The sequence below is a fragment of the Panulirus ornatus genome, chromosome 50 (genome assembly GCF_036320965.1).
Source record: "Panulirus ornatus isolate Po-2019 chromosome 50, ASM3632096v1, whole genome shotgun sequence".
Lineage (NCBI taxonomy): Eukaryota > Metazoa > Arthropoda > Malacostraca > Decapoda > Palinuridae > Panulirus > Panulirus ornatus.
In genome coordinates this window covers 6483425-6506410 of record NC_092273.1, presented here as the reverse complement: position 1 = coordinate 6506410, position 22986 = coordinate 6483425, and the positions used below count along the sequence as shown (strand labels likewise).

Here is a 22986-nt window from a genome sequence, read left to right as displayed (position 1 = left end):
TTTCCCCGAGTCTTGACTGGCGCTGAAGAGTGCAAGTCTTGATCGGCTTCAAGGAGGGGTTACAACTCTGATTGGCTTTGGAGGATGACCTGTCTGATTGGCTTTGGAGGGTGACATGTCTGATTGGCTTTTGGAGGGTGACAAGTCTCATTGGCTTTGGAGGGTGACCTGTCTGATTGGCTGAGGGGTGACAAGGTATCTGATCGGCAGCAAAGACTATATGACGAAGTCTGATCAACTACACAAAGTCTGATCAGGCTACAGAGACTACGCGGTCTGATGGGCTACAAGGGTCGTCCTGGTCTGTCGTGACGTACACACGTCTTAATGACCTTGCCATTAACAGCCATTACCCCCGCGCCACAATCGGACTATGGCTTCCATTTTGGCTCGCATTCCGGGAAACAACTCACTCACTCACTCTTTCTTTCTTTTTCTTCCTTTTATTTTCAACTCCTGACGGTGCTGACTGGATGGAGGGAAGGGAAGGGGGAGGGAAGGGAAAGGGGGAGTGGGGGGCGAGTAATAATACCATGGGGTGATGTGTTTGTGGTCGCTGGCAAAACCTACCGAGGCTTCGCCCTCCAAGGGCCGTAAACCACAACTCTCTCTCTCTCTCTCTCTCTCTCTCTCTCTCTCTCTCTCTCTCTCTCTCTCTCTCTCTCTCTCTCCCACACGCGCGTGCGGACAGAGAGTGGACGGTTCTGGGAAGCATCGCCACGAATTTTTTCCGCTTCACACCGGGTTTTGGGATAGGAAAATATAGGCTCCTTCAATACTACCTTGGGATATGTATATACTCCATCTATATCAATATATACTCCTTCAAAATTTCATCATTCCTCCTTCTTCAAAAAAAAAGGAATCAATCCAAAATGGTATTCATATATATATATATATATATATATATATATACGAAAAGTGCCAAAATATTCTGGTGGCATCAGAGCAAAATATCACTACAAAAATAAATACATAAAATAAAAGATATCAAAAACGTCTGCTGTGGTGATATCAATGTTGATCCAGCTGATACCAAACTGAGTCCTGCTCAACACAGACACGAGAACTTCAAATTAATGATAAAGACTTTTGATAAAAAATGATTTAGACTGAAACAAATCGATGTGTATGGACTCTCACGAGACCATCTATGTGTGTGTGTGTGTGTGTGTGTGTGTGTGTGTGTGTGTGTGTACGAGCAGGACACAACCCACCCCCCATGTTTGGTAACAACCTTCAGTGCTTCTCGTGTTGACCATCACAAGAACAACAACACCAACAAGCAAAACAAAAAACAAAACAACAAAAAAAAAAAAAAAACTCGAGGTGCCGAAAGCAAAATCATCACTCTCTGTGGCCCACAACAACAACAAGAACAAGAACAACAAAAATATATATGAAGGCGTTGCGTGTGATAGAACCAGACAAACAGAGAGAGAGAAAAATATATAAAAATATTAGCTTTTCTGAGTGACACCAGGTGGTCATGGTGGTGGTGGAAAAAAGAAGCTTATGTGCCATAGAAGGGAAAACCAAAAAATAAAAATCAGCTAAAAAAAAAAAAAAATTGGACAAAAAAAAAAGTGCCAAAAAAATTAGAAAAATCTTTTAAGGAGTCAAAAATAATTTTTTTTTCCTTAACTTACTTGTAACTTGGTTTGCCCTTCTTTCCCTTCTTCCGGCGACGTGGTTTCATATCCATAGTGGCAAAGTTTTAGACAAACGCTTCTCTCACGGGAATGGACAACAACAACAACAACAACAAGAACACACACACACACTTTAAAAGTGGGTGAGTGAGTGAGTGAGTGAAGCTCCTGCTGCTGGTTGTGGTTGGTGGGTTGTGGTTGGTTGGTTGGTTGATTGATTGGTTGGTTGGGTGGTTGGTTGATTCGTTGATCTGACGCGTTTGTGGTGTGTGGAGAGTGACGGTCAGTCAGGTGAGCTTTGGAGACACGAAGCCACCACTGCCTACCCCCAGGAGATGGTAGGAGGAGGAGGAGGAGCAGGACGATGGTGGTAGTGAGGTAAGGAAAAAAAAAAAAAAATAGGTGTAAATTTAATCAAATGATAAGATTTTAATTTGGAAATAAATGAAGAGCTCAAGATGGAAACAGGACGCAAGTGAGAGACTGGGATGAGGAGAATACAATGGAGTGACGATTGTAAATACCACAGTACTTGCGAGGAACCGTGGCATGTAAACAGAGGGAGGTGGATGATGATAATGAACTGTACTGCGGGTTCTCAGGGCGGTAATCTGAGCCTTGTGTGCATCAGGGATATAAAGATGGCATCTGAGGGGAGGGAAGGGTGAGAGTGTACGTGTCCCTGGGAGGGAGGGAGGAGAGGAAGGAGGAGGGAGCAGTCTACGCTAGCAAGATGGAGACTGGCTGGCCCCCAGGACCTTAAACTGCAAGACTCCGTGGCTGGAGGAGGAGGAGGAGGAGGAGGAAGAGGCCAGGATAAATACGGTCGTGCCTCTGTGCGCTGTGTGACCTGGAGGTTAAAGGAAGAAAAATAACGGACGCGGTTCTGAGAAGAATAGTGAGGGGAAGACTACGAAGGGAGGTGATGCGACAGAGCCGGGGTTAGTAGGAAGGAGGAGGTGGAGGAGGGTGGTGGAGGAGGAGGCTGCTGCTGAGGATGATTCTGCCTGGGATTGAGCTGAGGGAAGACGGGGCTGGGTCTCAGCTCTGCCTCTGAGACGCCGTGGTGTCGGCCCACCAGGATAAGGCGGCCACATGAGAGGAGCTGGGAGCAAAGTACGGCCGGCCAGCCAGCCAGCCTGCCCAACACCGCCTGACACACTGCAGTCAGTCACTCAGTAGCCCACGACGACGCTTGCACCTGACCGCGACAACACTCGCCTGCCTTTCTGCCGCCCCGCGCTCTCTCCTCAACCTCCTAGCTTCACTCTTGCTTCACCATCCTCATCAATCAACACTCACTGTCTTCGCCAGTCATTTATCTCAAAAACTGTTGCCACCTCTCTTGCTTCAAAGGCCTGCTGTTCGTGTCTTCTCTGTTTCTCTTCTCTCTTCCCTTCGCGCTGGCTTCCTCACGGCCAGAACCAACGAGACTGTGTGACTCAGAGGCTTGTCATACTCCCCACCTGGACCTGTGTGTCTTGGGCGTGTCAGGTCTGCTGCCTCTGACCCACTACCATGCCCGCGTCCCCAGCGAGCGAGGTGGGAGGGTGTCGAGGGGGCGCGCCAGTTGCGGTAAGCGATGCCTCTTAACACACACACACACCGCCCCTCAGCTTAACTCACATACACACACACTCTCATCCTTCTCCGACTCTTGTGGGGAGGCGAACGCTCGGCAGTTTCTGGCCAAGACTACTGTGGTGTGCTGACGTTTTCATATAAATATTCTAGATCGAACTGGTTCCCATATAAGTGTCCTTAATGGCGTCCCGTCTCCTTCCGTTACCTCCTGGAGGCGATCCGTCTCTATAACGTAAATCCTCCAGACGCGAATCTTTCTCTTCGCCCTCTCACTCCTGACGCGAGCAGCGACTGCTCCGCGTGTGCGTGTGCGGGTGTGTGATCACTGTTGTCTGTACACGGGATACATTGTCACCAACCACACGGCACACCGAATGATTGTCACCAAAGAAATCCACACGGTGTGGCCTTGAAAAGTCGTACGTAATGTTTATCTTACCGTAACACCGTGTCACTGTGGCAGTGCTATGTTTCACGGTAAAGCACAGTCTACACTCTCGTGTGTCTCTCCGTTTGACCCTGAATCACCTACAGTCCCGAACTATCCTCCGGTACTTCCAGACTACGACTGGTCGAGACGGGGCACAGTGGTAATCCAACGAACCAAGATGGCATAAAAAAAAGGGGGGTTTCCTCGTGATGTTTGGTAGAAAACGAAGTGCTGTGCGGAAGAAGCGGACTGAAGCGGGTCTGGGGGAGCTGTGGTGAGGACTGGGTTCTCTTCTTGGTCCCCTCACAAGCAGCAGCAGCGGCGGTGGCGGTGGCGGTGGCTGTGTTGATGGCGTCCTCGTTCACACAACTCTGGAAATATTGCAAACTTTCCTGGCAGCGCAGGCCAGTTTTATGAGCCTGGACGTGTCCTGCACCAATCTATACTCTGCAGCCACCACTCTTTAAACAAGGTTTCTGAGCAAAAATTTCTTTTTTTCTTGTGTGTGTGTGTGTGTGTGTGTGTGTAAATAGCACTAAACACCTCCTTCTTTACCCTCCTTACTTTTCTAGTAGCACTAACTTTGAACAGGCCATTTCAATGGGTGTCCGGTGGTGGGCAGCTCCACACTCGCGAACAGTGGGCTCCCTCTCACCACCACCCAACGGGGAGAGGAAGGGGAGATGGTGGCGGTGGTTCACGAAGCACCTTAAAGCGGATAATTAACAAGCAGTGACCTTCGGCACACCTCCCTCAAATCCATACCGTCACTGGACAAATTATTGGTACGCCTTCCTGGACACCGTCAGGGTCGACGGCAGCATCACCAACGGTGGTGGGAGGTGAGGAGGGAAGGAAGGCGGGAGGGAGGGAGGGAGAGGAGTCACCATTCACTTGTGGGGGAAAGTTCAACAACCACTCATCGACTATAACTGCCGTCCAATTCGAATGGGGCAACGCTCGTTATCACGGGGCGCTCTCGTGTGCTGGCATGAGCAAACAAAGAGGTGAATATATCTATATAAACACATATACATATATATATCTACATATATATATATATGCATATATATGTTATATACTAATGGCCGAAGGCAATCACAGTGGTGATCAAGGCACTGAGTAAAGGGCACTTGGGTCACAGGTCACAAGGGGTAGGGGGGGGTCACAGTAAGGGCTCCCCGTACGTGAGAGATGTAGGGGGGGGGTATATTAAAGCTACGTGTGTGTGTATATATAACAGTCAAGTTACTGCAACACTGGAGTCATCCCTCGGGGTCAATGTGGGTCAGCGGAGGTCAGCACATACACACACACACAGAGGGATGCAACAGACCTTTATCAAACCACCCCCTGAGGTACTCATACACATTCGTGTGTGTGTATATCCATACGTGCGCGCGTGTGTGTATATATGATGTATATATGAATATACACGTATAACAAGTTTTCCCAACAAGAAACAACAGTTGGATCTATACACTGTACAGCGTCACCGGGAGTCACTCTTTCTAGTTCACTGTGGTGGTGGCGCCACGAGGGAGATGCCCCATCCACTTGGCCACTGTGGTGACGTCCTTCACGGGCTGACACACACACACTCCGGGGTTCGCCGCTCCTTCAGGGCTCCTTAAAACGCCGGGTCACCTCCACATCGTCTCTGTCAAATCCTCCAGAGGCCCCTTCGGCCCCGCAAAGACGTCAAGAGGTGGAGGAGGTGGAGTCTGCTGTGGCCAGCGTCCGCACGTCCTACGGTCCACGGTGTGTTAGCTGACGTCGCGGGCCCCCGAAGTCTCCATGGGTCTCGTGTGTGGGGCCAAGACTTCGAGGTGCTGGGGCGTGCGGGTATGGGAGGGGTACACTCGTCTCCCACGACCTGACACTGTCATCGACCTCGAAGTACTGATCTTGTGGCTTGAGGGACCTCGAAGTGATGTCTATGGGCGTGTGTTTGTGTGTGTTGGGAGAAGGAGGAGGAGAAGGAGGAGGGGCAGGCGGCGGGCGGCGGCGGCGCTGCTGCTGCTGCTGAGGGTGACCAGACACAACAGAGTCACCAGGGGTGAGGGTGGGTTGTGGGGGAGTAGTAGTAGTAGTAGTAGTAGTAGGTGGTGGTGGTAGAAGAAAGGGCGGGCCCCTTGGGCGTCCGGGAGAACCAGTACACGACTAGCTGATGTCACGGACGTCTTCATAAAGACCCAGACATCGGTGTGGGGTGTGTGTGTTTGTTGACAGCTCCCGGGACGTCGGTGGGTGTACCGAACATTGTCTCGTGTTAGGGGCAGAGAGTCACTGGGATGGGTGGGTGGTGTGGTCTGGGGCCTGTGGGCGGGCCGTGTGGTGGGCGTGAGTGTGATGGCTGGGTGGTGGAGTCATTGGTGCCACGTGTGGACGGGTCGACGGGCTGCCGCGAACTGGGAGAGGTTGCGTGCCGGAACCCCGCCACCCCAGCACCACACACGGCATGGCCACGCATTATTCATACCTTAACACCACAACACCTGCACCACACCTCTACCACACACACACACACACACACACACACACACACACACACCACGATACACTTATCATACCACACACACTTCATCCATCGATCGAAAAAAAAAAAGTGGGTGGTCAAGTCTATAACGAAGCGGGGGGTGAAGGGGAGGGGAGAGCCAATGACATGGCTCCACTTCCCCCCCCCCCCCTTCCTACACCTGCATCTGACACTCACTCGCGTCTCGTATACCTGCACACACACACACACACACACACACGCCTCTCCATCACCATCGCCACTAAATTCCCCCCCCCCCCTACTACCACCTCATATACACCCCCCTTCCCTCTCTGCTCCACCATCGAGCCCAAGGTAACCACTTGACCCAGTCCGAGCGCCACGCCCCTCGGGCCACACGAAGACACGCCCCCTCCCCTCCGCAGTCCTCTAAACCCCGCCCACCTGCAGAGCCCGGGGCGCCTCCCACGTCCCGGCGCGGGAGGGAGGAGGGGGGGGAGAGCGGTGGTACTGGGGACTGGGGGAGAGGCGGGCAGGGAGAGGGAGAGGCCAGGGAGGGTAAAGGGAGGGAGGGAGGTTCTCTTACACTTTATATACTCCCTGGAGGGAGAAAGATTAGTAGACATATTTGTGCCATTCCTTCTGGCCCTCTGAGAGAGAGAGAGAGAGAGAGAGAGAGAGAGAGAGAGAGAGAGAGATAATGTACTACACCAAAATATTACAACATTACAAAGTACTTATAGGAATATTTCCTCCTTACTTATTCTCTCTCTCTCTCTCTCTCTCTCTCTCTCTCTCTCTCTCTCTCTCTCTCACTCTCTCTCTCTCTCTCTCTCTCTCTCTCTCTCTCATCTCGCTGTGTTTGTAAGTGTGGTAGTGGCGAGACTTTGAAGAGGGTAATGGCGATAAGTGATAAAGTGTGGTGTGGTGTGGTGTAATGTGGTGTTGTGTGGTGTTGTGTGGTATGGTGTGGTATATATTTGTGGTGTGCTGTGGTGTGGCGTGGTGCAGTATGATATGGTATGGTGTGGTCTGGTGTGGTGTGGTGGTGTATGTGAGCGCATGTGGTGTGGTGTAGTTTGGTGTGGTGTTGTGTGGTGTAGTTTGGTGTGGTGTTGTGTGGTGCAGTATGGCACGGTGTGGTGGTGTGGTGCAGTATGGTACGGTGTGGTAGTGTGGTGCAGTATGGTAGGGTGTGGTGGTGTGGTATGGTGTGCTTTGGTCCAGTACAGTATGGTATGGTGATGCGGTGTGGTGTGGTGTGGTGCGGTGTGGTGTGGTGTGGTGTGGTGCGTGTGCGCGCGTGTGTGTGTGTGGCCACTACAGTGTATGTGTGGCTGGACCACCATCATCTGTGGCCTGGCCGAGATGTTCATCCTTAAGCCTTTGAGCACAACGGTACGACCAACAGCACGGCGACATGACGACTCCCCTCCCTCCACCACAGCTCCTACCTCCTCTGCAAGGTTTGATGGTAACGATCCTTGAGGACTACATTACGACCTTTGAACATGGTAGTACGACCCCTCGGGCACAACAGTACGACTCTTGAGCACCACGTTACACGACCTCATTGGAGCAAGACGGCATGGCCCTCGAACACGACAGTACGGACGTGAGTACGACAATACGACCGCTGAGAACGACGGTACAACCCATGAGTACACCGGCACGACCCTTAAGAACGTAGGTACGACTACCACAGTAAGTAACTACTTAACAACGTCATAACGGGACGACAGAAGCACAGAATACTTTACTACTTCGTCTCCTTCTGCTTTACTGTCTCCATCTATCTATAGTGGTGGTGTGGGGAGGGAACCATGTTGGAGAGGAGCCTTCTGCTTTACTGTCTCCATCTATCTATAGTGGTGGTGTGGGGAGGGAACCATCTCCTTTACTCTGTCCATCTATAGGGGTGGTGGGTGTGGGGAGGAGCTCTGTGCTTTACTGTCTCCATCTACTACTTTACTTTCCGCTCCATCTATCACTGGTGGCTGGGGAGGAGCAGCTTGCTTTACTAGCGCGTCACCATCTACAGTGGTGGGTGGGGAGGAGCCATCTGCTTCACCATCTTTGTTTCCAACTCTAATGGTGGGTGGGTGGGGGAGGAGCCTGCTGCTGTACTATCCTGTCTCCATCTACACACACAGTCAGAATTTAGACTATTGTTACGGTCCTCCATCACATAAATCGCCACAGACCATCAGGTCTTCTGTTAGGTATATTTCCCATGTACTCTCCTCCAGCAGATAACCTCGCCACAGACTATCAGGTCTTGTGATATCTGGTCTTTCCCATGTCCTTTCCACCAGCAGGTGAACACGTCACAGACCATCAGGTCTTGTGTTATCTGGCCTTTCCCATGTACTGTCCTCCAGCAGATAACCTCGCCACAGACCATCAGGTCTTGTGTTATCTGGCCTTTCCCATGTACTCTCCTCCAGCAGATTACCTCGCCACAGACCATCAGGCCTTCTGTTATCTGCCTTCTCCCATGTCAAGTGTGTCAACACCATTTTGAAACAAGCACACGAGGGGATATATATATCGAAGCTGGACGTGTGTAGACGACCCGAACTTCAGAATATACTTCAGAACCGCAAGTATACGGAAGAGACGAAAAAACATTTGAGTGGAGAACCTCTCGTCTGCAATGCCAGGTCTTGAAAGCTGAAGTTCGACTACAGAACCTTTAAGGCTGAACCCCCAAAACCCCCCGGGACGCCAAACTTCAGCAATAAAACCTGGAAAACGTGGCTGACGGACGGGAGAAGAAAAAAAAAAATACACAGCAATAAAACTTCAGGTGTAAAACTCGTCCTCGAGGCCAAGGGTGACACGCGAAAAGCACAACTTGGAGGTTGAACCTTTGAAGAAGACGTGGGGGGCCACCACCAGTGCTCAAGGCTCAGGTCACTGAACGTAGACGACCCTCTCTGTACACACCATTGGCAACAAGGCCGTAATATAAAACCCGAAGCGGTCAGAAAAAGACCTTCTTGGCCCTAAAACCCTGAGATAAGGACCTGATTGTCAAGACCTTAAGACACCGAGGTCCAAAAATAATATGACTGACCACAAGCCCTTATCTAGACAGCCCTAAGAGACGACCCGAAATATATATTGAAAAACCCCATCGTCTAATTAGTCCCAATACGTTACCCAAAATGAAAAAAACCTTCCCACCAGAACCCGAGCATCAACTCCCTTCAGCCAGGGAGCCCTTACAAAAATACGGCTGTTATGTCGAAAATTCCCTGAGTCACACATCCCAGATCATAAGCCCTAAACGCAGAGCCTTCCACACACACACACACACACACACACACACACACACACACACACCATACACAGACACACACACACACACACACACCATACACACACACACACCATACACAGACACACACAAACACACACACCATACACAGACACACACACACACACCAGCCCTCCTACTCGCATGACACAAGCAAACACACACACAGACCACAAGAGCTGGCCAGAGACACTTCAAGACGCGCATGTTCGACGGGATCCAAGCTTGGTTCGTCTGCAGACGACGGGGAGGAGGAGGAGGAGGACCCCCCCCTCATGTTTTCGAACCCCTGACCTCGACATTGGCGGACATGACTTGAATTACCCATTATCCACGGGAGGGGAGAGAGAGAGAGAGAGAGAGAGAGAGAGAGAGAGAGAGAGAGAGAGAGAGAGAGAGAGAGAGAGAGAGAGAGAGAGATGAGGTAAACACGAGGGAATGGGAGTGGATATAGAAAAAAACATATATACTTAATTAATCAAAAACCCGGGGAAATATATATATATATATATATATATATATATATATATATATATATATATATATATATATATATATATAAAGGTGGGGACGAGGGGGAGAGTGAAGGTTAGCGAGGAGAGAACTGATGAGGAGGAAAGAAAAGAGTTGAAAACTATGTTTTTTGGGAAAAAAAAAAGGGTATCAAAGTTGGGGAAGGGGAAAAAATAATACTGGTAGGGTGAAAAAAAAAGGAAGAGGAGAAAATGTGGAAACTATGCGAAGGGAGATGGGGAAGAGAGAGAGAGAGAGAGAGAGAGAGAGAGAGAGAGAGAGAGAGAGAGAGAGAGAGAGAGAGAGAGAGAGAGGTTAAAGTTGATAGGAGATGATGATGGGGATGATGATGATGATGATGAAGAGGGGAAGGCAAGAAATGAGGTATGAGGAGGAGGATGATGAGGAGGAGGGGATGGCAAAGAGACGAGGTAAGATAAGGAGGAGGAGGATGATGATGATGATGAGGAGGGGAAGGCAAGAGATGAGGTATGATGATGATGAGGAGGAGGAGGGGAAGGCAAGAGATGAGGTATGATGAGGATGAGGAGGGGAAGGCAAGAGATGAGGTATGATGAGGATGAGGAGGAGGAGGGGAAGGCAAGAGATGAGGTATGATGAGGATGAGGAGGAGGAGGGGAAGGCAAGAGATGAGGTATGATGAGGAGGATGAGGAGGGGAAGGCAAGAGATGAGGTATGATGAGGAGGAGGAGGAGGAGGGGAAGGAAGGCAAGGGATGAGGTGCAGGAGTGTGTGAGGATGCTGGGTTCTTCCCTCACACTCATGGTCACATATTCCGAGTGCCGGTGTGTCACTGCATCACGTCCCCCCCATCACCCGCGCCCCATTCCTTAACACCCCCCCCCCTTCCCCACACGTGACGAAAGACTTCCTTTTCTTTCCTGTCCTATTCTCTTACTTCCCGTTTTCTTTCCTGTCCTATTCTCTTACTTCCCGTTTTCTATCACATCTTTCCTAGTGCTGTGTGTGTGTGTGTTTTTTTTTTCTTTTTTCGTACGTTCATCCTCGTCATAACGCGAGAGCCAATCCCGAGCTGGCACGGGCCTGACGTCACAGCCACACCGCAACGCTAATGGCCACAGCGTTACACGTCTTATGACGACCCTGAAGTACATACGACCTTTACGTAACGACCCTGTGGCACGTCCCTTCCCTCCCTATGTACGACCCCCAACCACCTCACGCCCCATCAACACATCATCTCGTCGTCCCCTCCCCTCACGATCTTCCTCCACCTCTCCTCGTCTCCATATCCCCTCTCCTCCCCTTCCTCTTCCCCCTCTCTTCCCCAACACACGACGCTCACCTCCCCTTCCCTTCAGCACGTACCAGACGCCGTGCGGCGTGAGCATCCATCCTCATCCACGTTCAGCCACACCTGCATCCCGCCTCAAGCTGCCGCAGGTCGTTCAAAGCTGCTGAAGGTCGTCTCAAGCTGTCGCATGTCGTTTAAAGCTGCTGAAGGTCGTCTCAAAAGCTGTCGCGGGTCGTCTTAAAGCTGTCGCATGTCGTTCAAAGCTGCTGAAGGTCGTCTCAGGCAGCCGCAAGTCGTCTCGAGCTGTCGCATGTCGTTCAAAGCTGCTGAAGGTCGTCTTAAAGTTGTCGCAAGTCGTCTCAATTCCCAGTGGTCAGCCACACTCTACAGAGCTGCGCCCCTCCCCCCTCTCCCCCACCCCAGGCTCTAACAGACACCTCCCACCCCTCCCCCTCTTCCCCTCCACCTCAGCCTCTACAGAGCCGCGCCCCCTACCCCCCCTCCAGCACCCCATCCCCTGCAGAGCGTCCAGTCCGCATCAAGCCCCCCCCACTTCCCATCCAGGTCCTCCCCTCTCCTCCCCTCCCTACCTCTCTCCCCTTTAATTCCCAGGATGCCAATACGCAGACCTACCATGACCTGGTAATAAAACCAGCTACCCTCCGCCCTCCTCCTCCTCCTCTTCCCCACCCAAGTAACCTCTTACCCCAGAGTGCTTCTGGGGGAGAGGGGGATGAGGGGGAGGTCGCCTCCATCCCTGGTTACCACCCCCGCCCTCTCTATTAACCCCTCCCCCCCTCCCGCCACCCCCACCCCATTGGCTGCGGTAATAGGCCTTAATGGGCGATATATACACACTCAATTGCCGAGACTTTCAACCTTCTCATCCCACAGAGTAGAGGGTGTGGGGGTGGAGTGGAGTGGGTTGGAGTGGGGTGGGTTGATGGTGGAGTGGGTTGGCTGGCCTTCTGTCGCTCCCACTCGACCCCGGGCTACACGATGACCAACTCCTCAAAGTGACCAAAGAAAAAGCTTTAATAGATTTCTAGTCTTGTAAGCTAAGCTTGGGGACTCACTCCCCCCTCCCCCCTTACTAGATGTAAGCTTCCCTCGCCTATTTCTGACGGATGTCGGTCGCCAAATAATCGAACAAGCTTAGCCCCCCCCCTTCAATTGTCCACATCAGCTTGAATAAAAGAGCTTGGACGGCCCCCTCTGCCCGTCACCAACGACTAAACAAGCTTAGACTCCATCATTCACATCAGCTTAAAAAGCTCTGATGACTCTCTGCTCCTCCACCAACGACTGAACAAGCTTAAAACCCACTGTCTATATCAGCTTAAAAAAAAAATAAAGCTTAGACGACCCCCTACCAATGACGGAACAAGCTACGACCCCATTGCTCGCGTCAGCTTAAAAAAACCCATAGACTACCCTCTGCCCAAGCTGAAGACCCCCTCTCTCTCACCCCTCCTCTCCTCACACCCAGAGAAAGCATTTACACCCTCCCCTCCTCCCACTTTTTCAGCCCCCCAGGTCAGCGCTGGGTATGAACGCTGCGTCACCCACCACGTATCACAGAGAGGGGGAGGAAGAGGGAGAGGGAGAGAAGGGAGAGGAAGGGAGAGGAAGAGAAGGGAGAGGGAGAGGAGAGGTGAAGTCTCCCCGCCCTTGCTGCACACCTCGCAAGAGACACGCAAGGTGGAAAGGATCCTCTCCCCCCTCAGGTTCCTCTCCTGCTGTCTTCCTTCTTGGTTCTCCCGCTGGGAGGGAGGGAGGGAGGGAGGAGGGAGGGAGGGAGAGGACGGATATGTAAATGAGACAGGATACCAGGGGGGAGAGGGAGGGAGGGGGTCGTAAAAATCCAGGGAGATGAAAGGGGGTGTGGGTGGGTGGGGACGATTGGGTGGCTGGCTGGGGGGAACGGGGGGGGGGGGAGAGGCTGTAAATGGAAGGCAAGATAAAAGACGACACAGAAGGTCAGGGATGAAAGAAAACGGGGACAAAAGATCAAAGGAAAACGCTTTACGGGAGGGTAAAGGAAACAAAAAAAAACATATATGTATAAAAATAAACAAGATAAACAGATCTAAACAGAAATTAATAGAATGACAAGTTCCTCTGTCAGGTCACTTAAGAGTTTAAGTACACTTAAGTAAGAGCTAAAGATGGACTGCATGATATATATATATATATATATATATATATATATATATATATATATATATATATATATATATATATATATCAGTCGTACTAACGTTCTCTCGATTCTTAAGATATATCTCTCAGCTGATGTCACTAAATACTTCCCATTTCCCTAATGCCATATTTCTCATCTGACGTCACGATACACCTGATGGCATACGTCACTCATCTGACGTCACAATATACCCCTCGTCTGATGGTACACGTCACACATCTGACGTCACTATATACCACGTCACCATCTTTTTGGGTCATCACTACGTACTTTACGCCGCAAATTCAACACTTTCCTTCCCTGCCATCAGCCGTATTTGCCTTCCCTCGACATCCCCAGTCATCAGTGACGTCACGTGACCATCTGACGTCACGCCTTTCACGACCACCTATTAGCGCAGGAGGCCTGTAACCACCCACATTACGTTTTCCATTCACCTCCCGTTTTCTTTTTTTTTCTTTCGCCGCCCCCTCCTATCTGAGATCACATAGCCATGCTCTTAGCAGATAGAATGTCTCGAAATGCGAGACTTTTCCAGCTTCTCTCTCTCTCTCTCTCTCTCTCTCTCTCTCTCTCTCTCTCTCTCTCTCTCTCTCTTTGAGGGTGTTCACGAGCGCTGTTCACGACGTACGAACACGCGAGGTTTCCCCTCACATGACCAGAGGGTTTTCCCCCAACAAACTCTCCTCCTCCCTTTCCACTTCGAGCCTCTCTCTCTCTCTCTCTCTCTCTCTCTCTCTCTCTCTCTCTCTCTCTCTCTCTCTCTCAATCCCCCCTTTTCCCTCCGCTTCAGCCTAATTCCCTCCTACCTTCCCTCCACCGCACCACCTCCTCAAACCTCCCGCTCCCTTTCTGTCGCACCCCTTACATCCCCACCTCCCCTCCGCCAGCCCTCGTCTTCCCCCAGCTCCCCTCCGCCCCCTGAGCCACTCCTGGAGAGCAACACTTACGACCGAATTACCTGTGGATGAACCGTCTGGGGCGGCCCCAGCCTTTGGGAATGAAGCGCCCTCCCCACTCCTTACTGCCTGGACCACACCCTCCCGATCAGACCACTCTCTCCGTGGGACCACAGCCCAACAAGAACCACCTCCCCTACAGACCCCTCCTTAAGAACCGGTCATGAAGGGAAGTCCTCTAGACCAGTCCCAAAGACCACGCCCACCTCCCCTTTCCCTCTTTGGGAACACCCTCGTAGTCAAGACTCATGAAGGAACACGTATCCAACACTTCCCTCCTTAGGGTCCCACTCCCTCTCTCGGCCCCACTACGACCAGCCTTGCCATGACGACCCGTGGTCACGACCGCACATCACCGCCACTGTGGTAACTCCCCCTGGCACCACCACCCTCCTACGACCATCATCTGTGGTCGTTGTCTTGGAAAAAGTCATCGCCAAAATGATTAATTCCCTACGACCCATCCTACGACAGAGTGACTCCCTACGACCCATCCTACGACAGAGTGACTCCCTGCGACCCATCCTACGACAGAGTGACTCCCTACGACCCATCCTACGACAGATTAATCCCTACGACCACAGCTCGAAAGCACTGCCCATTTCCTACTCCACGTCCCTACGACCCACTCTGTGGGACAACACCCAACACGACCTCTCTCTCTCTCTCTCTCTCTCTCTCTCTCTCTCTCTCTCTCGTCCCTCCTATCCCCACAGGGCCTCTTCCCATCCCTATCACCTCTTCCTGAGCCGGGCATGACTCCCCATGGGAGGGTACAACTCTCTTCTCCTTCGTGCCCCTTCCAGACAACACTGTCAAAGGGATCCCCACCTGACCATCACCACACTAGCACCCCACACCATCTCCACCACCATCCCACACCACACGTGCACCCCACACCATCTCCACCACCCCATCCCACACCACACCAGCACCCCACACCATCACCACCACCCCATCCCACACCACACGTGCATCCCACACCATCACCACCATCCCACACCACACGTGCACCCCACACCAATATACGAACATCCCACACCACGCCGCCACCCTAGTACCCCACATCGCCACACCAGCAAACCCGCCCACACAACACCCCACCGCCAGCTCGGTAGGTCCGTGTGGCCTCCTCCGCCACAGCAGAGCGAACTGGATAACGTGAACGCCGTCGACAGGCGTCGCAAATGGAAAGGAAAACAAACAGCGCTCGTGATGTCTGGACACTTTCCATGTTCTTCACCCGCCACACCGCCAGTCAACGCGGGCCCGCACGGGTTCGAATCCTGGGAGGGGGGGGGCAGGGCAGTCGGCCCACAGACGATCCCAGCTGTTCATTCTCCCCTTTCTGGTCTGGTCGATGAAGGGTATCTGGTTCAGGCTGGTGTGTGTGTGTGAGCGCGCGCACACACACACACACACACACACACACACACACACACACACACACACACACACACACACACAACAACAACAACAACACGGTTAATACGTCATAAAATCTCGTACAACAAATACGTTAGCGCAGAGGTGGCAAACCTCATCCATTATATGCACGTGGGGGGCTCCAGCTGCTGATCGCCCCTCGCACCCACACCGATCTAAGTCCCAGGGCCACCGTAAGGGCGACGCTGCCACTCCCGCAATACGGCACTCACGGCCTTAGCCAAGCCATGCAGTGAGGGGCTGTCTTGCCTCTTTAATCCTGCCAGGCGATAAAAATTTTCCCCCTACGGTGCCATGATGATGGAAGGGGGAGGTATGTAGAGGGAGGAAGAGGGAGGATATACAGAGAGGGAGAAGTATAAAGAGAGGGGGAGAGGTATGAAGATGGAGGGGAGTAAAGAGAAGGAGAGGTATGTAGACGAAGGGGAGGTAGAGAGAAGGAGAGGTATGTAGATGGAAGGGAGGTAGATGGAGGAGAGTAGCGAGAGGGAGAGGTATGTATGTAGACGGGGCGGGAAATACGGAAGGGGGGGGGGGGAGGGATTACACTGGAGTTTAAGAAACCATTCAACCCCCCCACCCCCCCTCTCCCCAGGTAATACAACACCCCCACTGTCCTGGGGGAGGGGAAGGGGAGGGGAGGGGAGGGAAAGGGGAGGGGAGGGGAGGGAAAGGGGAGGGGAGGGAAGGGGAGGGGAAAGGGAAGGGGGAAGGGGGGGGGGGGTGGAGGTTATATCGGTGTCCATAACACTTCCGGAAATGACGAGAAAGAAAACGGGAAATTTGACGCAGGGGAAACAATGCAAATGGTAATCCTTTTTAACTCGTATGCTTTCCATTCATCATCACCTCGTTCGAAAATTCTTCTCTCTCCGGTGAGAGTTTTGTGATGGAGAACAAATCATCTAAAATGAACGTGAGGACAAACCATTACTTTTTCAATTTACTCTAACAAAGTTTCAAACTTTTCCCTGAAGCAAAGTTTATGGACTTTCTTTTTTCAAATAAAGTTTAGGAGCGATTCTTTCTTTTTTTTTTTTTAAACCGAAGTTTTAGCAAATCGTGGGATTATATTAGACCTTAGATTCGTTGCTTCATGGTAACCTTAGAGTCAAGGTCATGTTTAGGTGACCTGTGAAACAGGGTCGTGTCAAGGCGACCCCCCCTGAATCAGGGTCGTCTCAAGGCGCCCCCCCCTGAATCAGGGTCGTTTCAAGGCGACCCCCCCCCCCTGAATCAGGGTCGTCTCAAGGCGCCCCCCCCATGAATCAGGGTCGTCTCAAGGCGAACCCCCTGAATTCCGTTCACCCCTAAACGACTCGTGAATCAGGGTCAGCCCTAACCTAACCCCTGAATCAGGGGTTCCTTCACCACGGTCTCTCCTCAACACAGCTTCGACACCCGATGCAACAGTGAATATGATCCACTGGAACTTAAAAGAGAACGAATTTACTGAAGGAAATACCAGCCAATATTCACGGATATATATATATATATATATATATATATATATATATATATATATATATATATATATATATATATATATATATATATATCCGCTAGGAAGGGCGCCGTCACCCACACGGAGGTGAGGAGGGTGAGGGGCGGGAGGGGCGCGGCGCCACGTGGACACTACGGGGCTGGGGGCCAGCCAGACCTGTGGCCGCGTCAGTGTTGCGTGTGCACCTGGGCGTTGCGTGCGAGTGCTGGACGCCACCGCCCTCGTGCAGCAACTGGTGTTGACCAACCACCCTCCCTCCGTCTCTCCCTCACCTCCCTCCTTCCCTGTGTTCATGGCCAACGGTGGGAGCGTTTGGGGCGTTTCGCAGCAAGGTGAGGAGGAGGAGGACAGGCTGGGGCCGAGGAGGGAGGGAGGGAGGGAAGGAATTTGGGGAGGGAGGGAAGGGGTTTGTCTGTGAGGCATTAAGGGGTAAAAAATAATTTTGGGGGGGATCTGGTCTGCCATCTCGAAAGTCTCCTTGGGTTGTGGTGCCCTATGACACTCAGACGGAGAGGCCTGGCATGTTCTCACTCACCCCCGTCACAAGGGATCAGAACCATGAGTTCCGACACCTTCATACGGCACACTGAAGCCTTGGTGTATTACGATCTCTGTGTACACACACGTGTCTTTATAAAAAACCCAGCCAAATGAAAAAATATAAATATGCATACGACCCCAACATACACACTCCATTTACGACAAATCAACTTTTCTCTCCAAATAAATTAAACCATCCCCTCCTCCTAAAAAATGACAAAATCCAGTCCCTTCCCCTTAAATTATAATCGCCCATATAATAGCAATAATAATAATCCACTCCTCCCTCGTATGAGGCATGGTAACCTTTGAGCCAAAAACAGAGTCTCTTCACTGCCGAACACCTGTCCAAAGGAAGGATCATTCCTCCATCCCATCCTCCCTCAACACTGCCCCTTCCCTCACTCCTGGTCCCTAGCCCCCCCCCTCTCTCAAAATCCCCACCTTCCCCCTCTTCCCCTTCCCCCGCAGCCACACCTAAACCCTCCTACCCCTCCCTCCTCCACCCTTTCCTCGCCCGTCCCTCCCTTCCCCCTTTCCCCGTAACCACACGTAAATCCCCTTTCCTTGAAAATCCAGAAGACCAATAATAATAACATCCTTCTCCTCCTCCTCATCCACCTCTTCCATAAACCCCCTGGCCATCTGGTGGAGTCCGTCTTGCCTCCCTCACATCGGAGGAAGAGAGAGAGAGAGAGAGAGAGAGAGAGAGAGAGAGAGAGAGAGAGAGAGAGAGAGAGAGAGAGAGAGAGAGAGAGAGAGAGATCAAATCATCGAGCCGGTGCGACACCCCGGGCCCCCCCCCCGTGTGATGTAACTGCCTATTAAACGACCCAAATACAATTGTCTGGTTGTTAAGGTCGGCTCGCGATGGCGCGGCCGAGGCAGGGAGGAGGAGGAGGAGGAGGAGGAGGGAGCAGCGAGCGGGTCGCCGCCGCTGCCGCCGCCGCCGCTGCCGCAGCCGCCAACACTACTGATGCGGAAGCCCCCGGCGCGCGGGACTCACAGGAGCCAACTGCTTGTCGCAATGGCTTGACGAGCCATATGCGCAGTGAGGGTGCGCGCGTGTCCTCCTACCGTGATCCTTAACTTCTGAAATTGTTCAGTTATTTTTTTTTTCCTTCCCCCTCCCGTCTACGCGATCACCCAATCAAGTGGTTCGGTACTTAACGACCCTCTGGGTAGTCACAGAGGCCCCCAGGGCGTAACCAGCCAATCAATCAACCACAGGAAGGGCTGCTTGGCAACCATGGCATATCTATTATCTATCAGTTCAATTATCTATGGTCTGACACTACATCTAGAGAGACTAGGGAAACCGCCAGGTATGTACTGCAAGACAGAAAAATAAAATACCTGAACACCCAGATATAACCAGTGGGAGACATAGAAAAAATAATCTATACACACAAGTCATATTCCATATACAACATACAAACACACAAGCAATAACCAACAACACAATCACAAAATGGAAACAGTTGGTATTACAAAGTTGGAAAATATATATATATAATAAAAGTTGTGGATGATAACAGAGTGTGCGAATAACTATATCAAAATGGACAAAGAGAAAGAAGCAGACGTGTCCCCTTCCCTGTACATTCCTCACAACCAGAGAGAGAGAGAGAGAGAGAGAGAGAGAGAGAGAGAGAGAGAGAGAGAGAGAGAGAGAGAGAGAGAGAGAGTTACGGTCTCTAAAATATACCATAATAGATATCCATATGCATAAGGGAATAAATGTGACAGTAAAAGTTGCACGGGACACACACACACATAATATTATACTTACCCATCCCAAGAGTCTGGGCAACAGAAAACGGAAGAGCCATGGGGAAAAAAAGGGGGTTGACTCGTATATTTGTGACCAGAATAGCAAACCTGAGCGGTCACACATCTTTAGCCCCAAATGTATATGTGCATAGTAATCCTATATCAGTCCTATATGCTGTGGTTTTGAGATTTTCCCCTATACTTTCAATATATTTCCTTTTACTAACGTGTTTTATATATGACCCCAGCACTCCTTAAATGTGCGCTTTACACGGGAGCAGGGAAAGTTAGATTCCTTTAGGGCGTTGAAGGTCCTCAATGACACTGAGCTCTTTCCCGTCCACTGAGGAGGACATGAGCCTCTACGAATAAAAAAGAATAGCATGCGGGGCTACCACATGCAGACAGAGTGCGGTAACACCATATATATTATATTTCTCTCTTGTGTCTCCCCTGATGATGTGATTATTACATGAAAGTGCACTTGGGAACATATCGTGTTTAATTTTCGCCGTGGACTCTTCAGAATATACACATATATATATATATATATATATATATATATATATATATATATATATATATATATATATATATATATGACCATAGAATAAACTTTAGGATTTATTCACAACAAGAAAAGAGTGTGCGAAAGCTATTGCCCCTGTGGGAGTAACTTGTGCCATGTATCATGACTAAACAAACTCTCCCTGACTGACACACACACACACACACACACACACACGTAACCTGAGCGGAAGTGGTCGACAACAAAGTGTTCAACTCCATCAAAACAAACTATTACTTTTGACAGCCGCTGTAACCCCTAACACACCACCCCCCACTCCAAGTGCCAAAGCTGATGGTCCGAAGTTCCTCAACTTTTCAAGGTGACGCACGTCCTTATGGGCCGTGAGCTGAGCCTGTGGCATAGCATTTACATCATGAACGGACCTCAATACAATACCGGACGATACTAAAGACCAAACGTGATTGGAGGGACTGAGAATGACCAGGGTTCTTTCTATATACTGGTAGAACAGCAGTGTGACACAGTGTGGGTAGACGTATGGGAGTGAGGTAGGCTGGTAGTGTGACACAGTGTGAGTAGACGTATGGCAGTGAGGTAGGCTGGTAGTGTGACACAGTGTGGGTAGACGTAGGGGTGTGAGGTAGACTGGTAGTGTGACAGTGTGGGTAAACGTATGGGAGTGAGGTAGACTGGTAGTGTGAAACAACTGTGAGTGTTTGGGAGTGAGTTACGCTGGCAGTGTGAGAGTATGAATGTAGTAAGGTACTGAGGCAGAGCGTGGCAGTGTGACACAGTGTGAGTGTATGGGAGTGAGGTAGGCTGGTAGGGTGAAACAAGGGTGAGTGAGGCGGACTGGTAGTGTGAAACAAGGGTGAGTGAGGCAGGCTGGTAGTGTGACACACTGTGAGCGCTGGGGAGTGAGGGAGACAGGCAGTGTGACACAGCGTGAGTGCACCAGAGTATGAGACTGTGGCAGACGTATGGCATCGTAGAGGTATGAGATGAACCAGTGTTGGGCTATGGATCATAGGGATATAAAACAGCGAAGGAAGGTTTTATGGGGCAAACTGAATCAAGGCGAAAAGGTTTGACTTCGTATCGTTAGAGGGTCGTATCGTCGTGCTCAAGGGTCGTGCCGTCGTGCTCAAGGGGTCATGCCGTCGTGCTCAATGAGTTAAAGGTCAGCCCACAGTGTGTCTAGCAACACACACACACACACACACACACACACACACACACACACACACACACACACACACACACCATCAAAAGGCCAATCACTAACAAGCGGAACTACCAAACCACTTCCCCTAAACACAACTATCCCCTTACATCCACCCTCTATCCTTACCACACATCACTATCCTCCATCCCTTCCACAGATCTGTTCATCCACGCTCCTATACTCCACGTACCATCACACGTCATCAAACACAAACAATGAAAGCTTTACGCTAAACGACCCTTCAAGTCGTTAAGCGGCATCTTGGCCAGTAAGTCTGTCCAGGAATGTTCGCTAACGAGCGATGGCGTTGCTCGTGGCAGTGCGCCGGGGAGTAGCGAGTGTTTAAGCGCGTGGCGGTGACACACTTTTGAGATGGCGTGCCGAGGTTCGCTTAGGAGCGAGTGTTAAGTGAGTGGAGACACTAGAAGGGGGGATGGGTGTGGGTGTGGGTGTGGGGGGGTATGATGGCGTGCCCGACGCCCAGACGAGATACATAATTTGTGAGTCTGTGAGGGAGTGTGTGAGTGTGTGAGTGGGTCCTGTGCGTGCAGGATTGTGATCACTGTGCAGAGTTAATTATGCATCACTTGAAGAATACTTTACACTTTTGAGGGGCCTAATATCTTCATATATATATATATATATATATATATATATATATATATATATATATATATATATATATATATATAAGCCGTCTTGGGGACACCTTGTAGGTCACAACAACTTCACGGGACTCACTCACACAATCGACGACCCATCACCAGCAGCAGCAGTAGTAGTAGTAGCAGTAGCAGCAGTAGTAGTAGCAGTAGAAGTAGTAGTAGTAGTAGTAGTAGTAGTAGTAGCAGCAGTAGCAGTAGCAGTAGTAGTCTTAAACTACTGTAATGAAGGAACCCCGGAGTCGAAGGCAGGCTGGATCAGGGGAGTGGGGTTGGCGTGGTCCAGCACAACCTGATCTTTCGTGTGGCAAACAGAACCCACCACCTTTTCATGCGTCCGGAATTCCTAAAGCCATTTTTTTCCTCTCCCCCCTCCACTTCGAGTCTCTGTGTGTTTGTGAAGCCCTTGCGTGGGGAATGATTAATTCATCACCTGGGTTTCCAGACGGAGACTTACACACACAGACACACACACACTCAGTCAAGCGACGCCATTCCTCAACACAGGAGGCGTGTCGTCATTCCTCCCCTCTCCCCGCGCATCTCTGGCCTACACCAGCAAGCGTGTGCTGGATGTGACATTCCTCATCCGGCACATTTATCTATATTTATCCGGCGGCTTCCCCGAGAGATCGCCGCACCTCCCGGCAAACGCGCGCGCCCGGGCGGAAAGCTAAACTTAGACACAATTCCAGAAGCTGTTACTTCAGGTACTTACGTGCCCAAACCGCGAACTCTATTGACGAAAGTCATCGGGAAAAGTTTGATAAAACCCAGCATTAATCTTACTCAGGAATTGTAGTAATGATTACATTAAATCCACCAATCAGAAATAATCGCAATTCCACTTGAAATATATCACGA

The 22986-nt window shown here is 50.8% G+C and overlaps 1 protein-coding gene across 5 annotated transcripts in view; it reads right to left on the bottom strand.

The window, feature by feature from the left end:
- The window catches only part of Sh (Potassium voltage-gated channel protein Shaker), a 720765-nt gene that overhangs the window by 440058 nt on the left and 257721 nt on the right, over nt 1–22986 (bottom strand). Inside the window, exon 1 of one of the 5 annotated variants that reach the window (XM_071691320.1) lies at nt 1650–1799. The exons of the other annotated variants lie outside the window; for them this stretch is intronic. Within the exon in view, the coding sequence (XP_071547421.1) occupies nt 1650–1705 (56 nt within the window). The 5' untranslated portion in view covers nt 1706–1799. Of the gene's footprint in view, nt 1–1649; nt 1800–22986 lie in introns of those variants that run through there. 5 annotated transcript variants of the gene reach the window in all.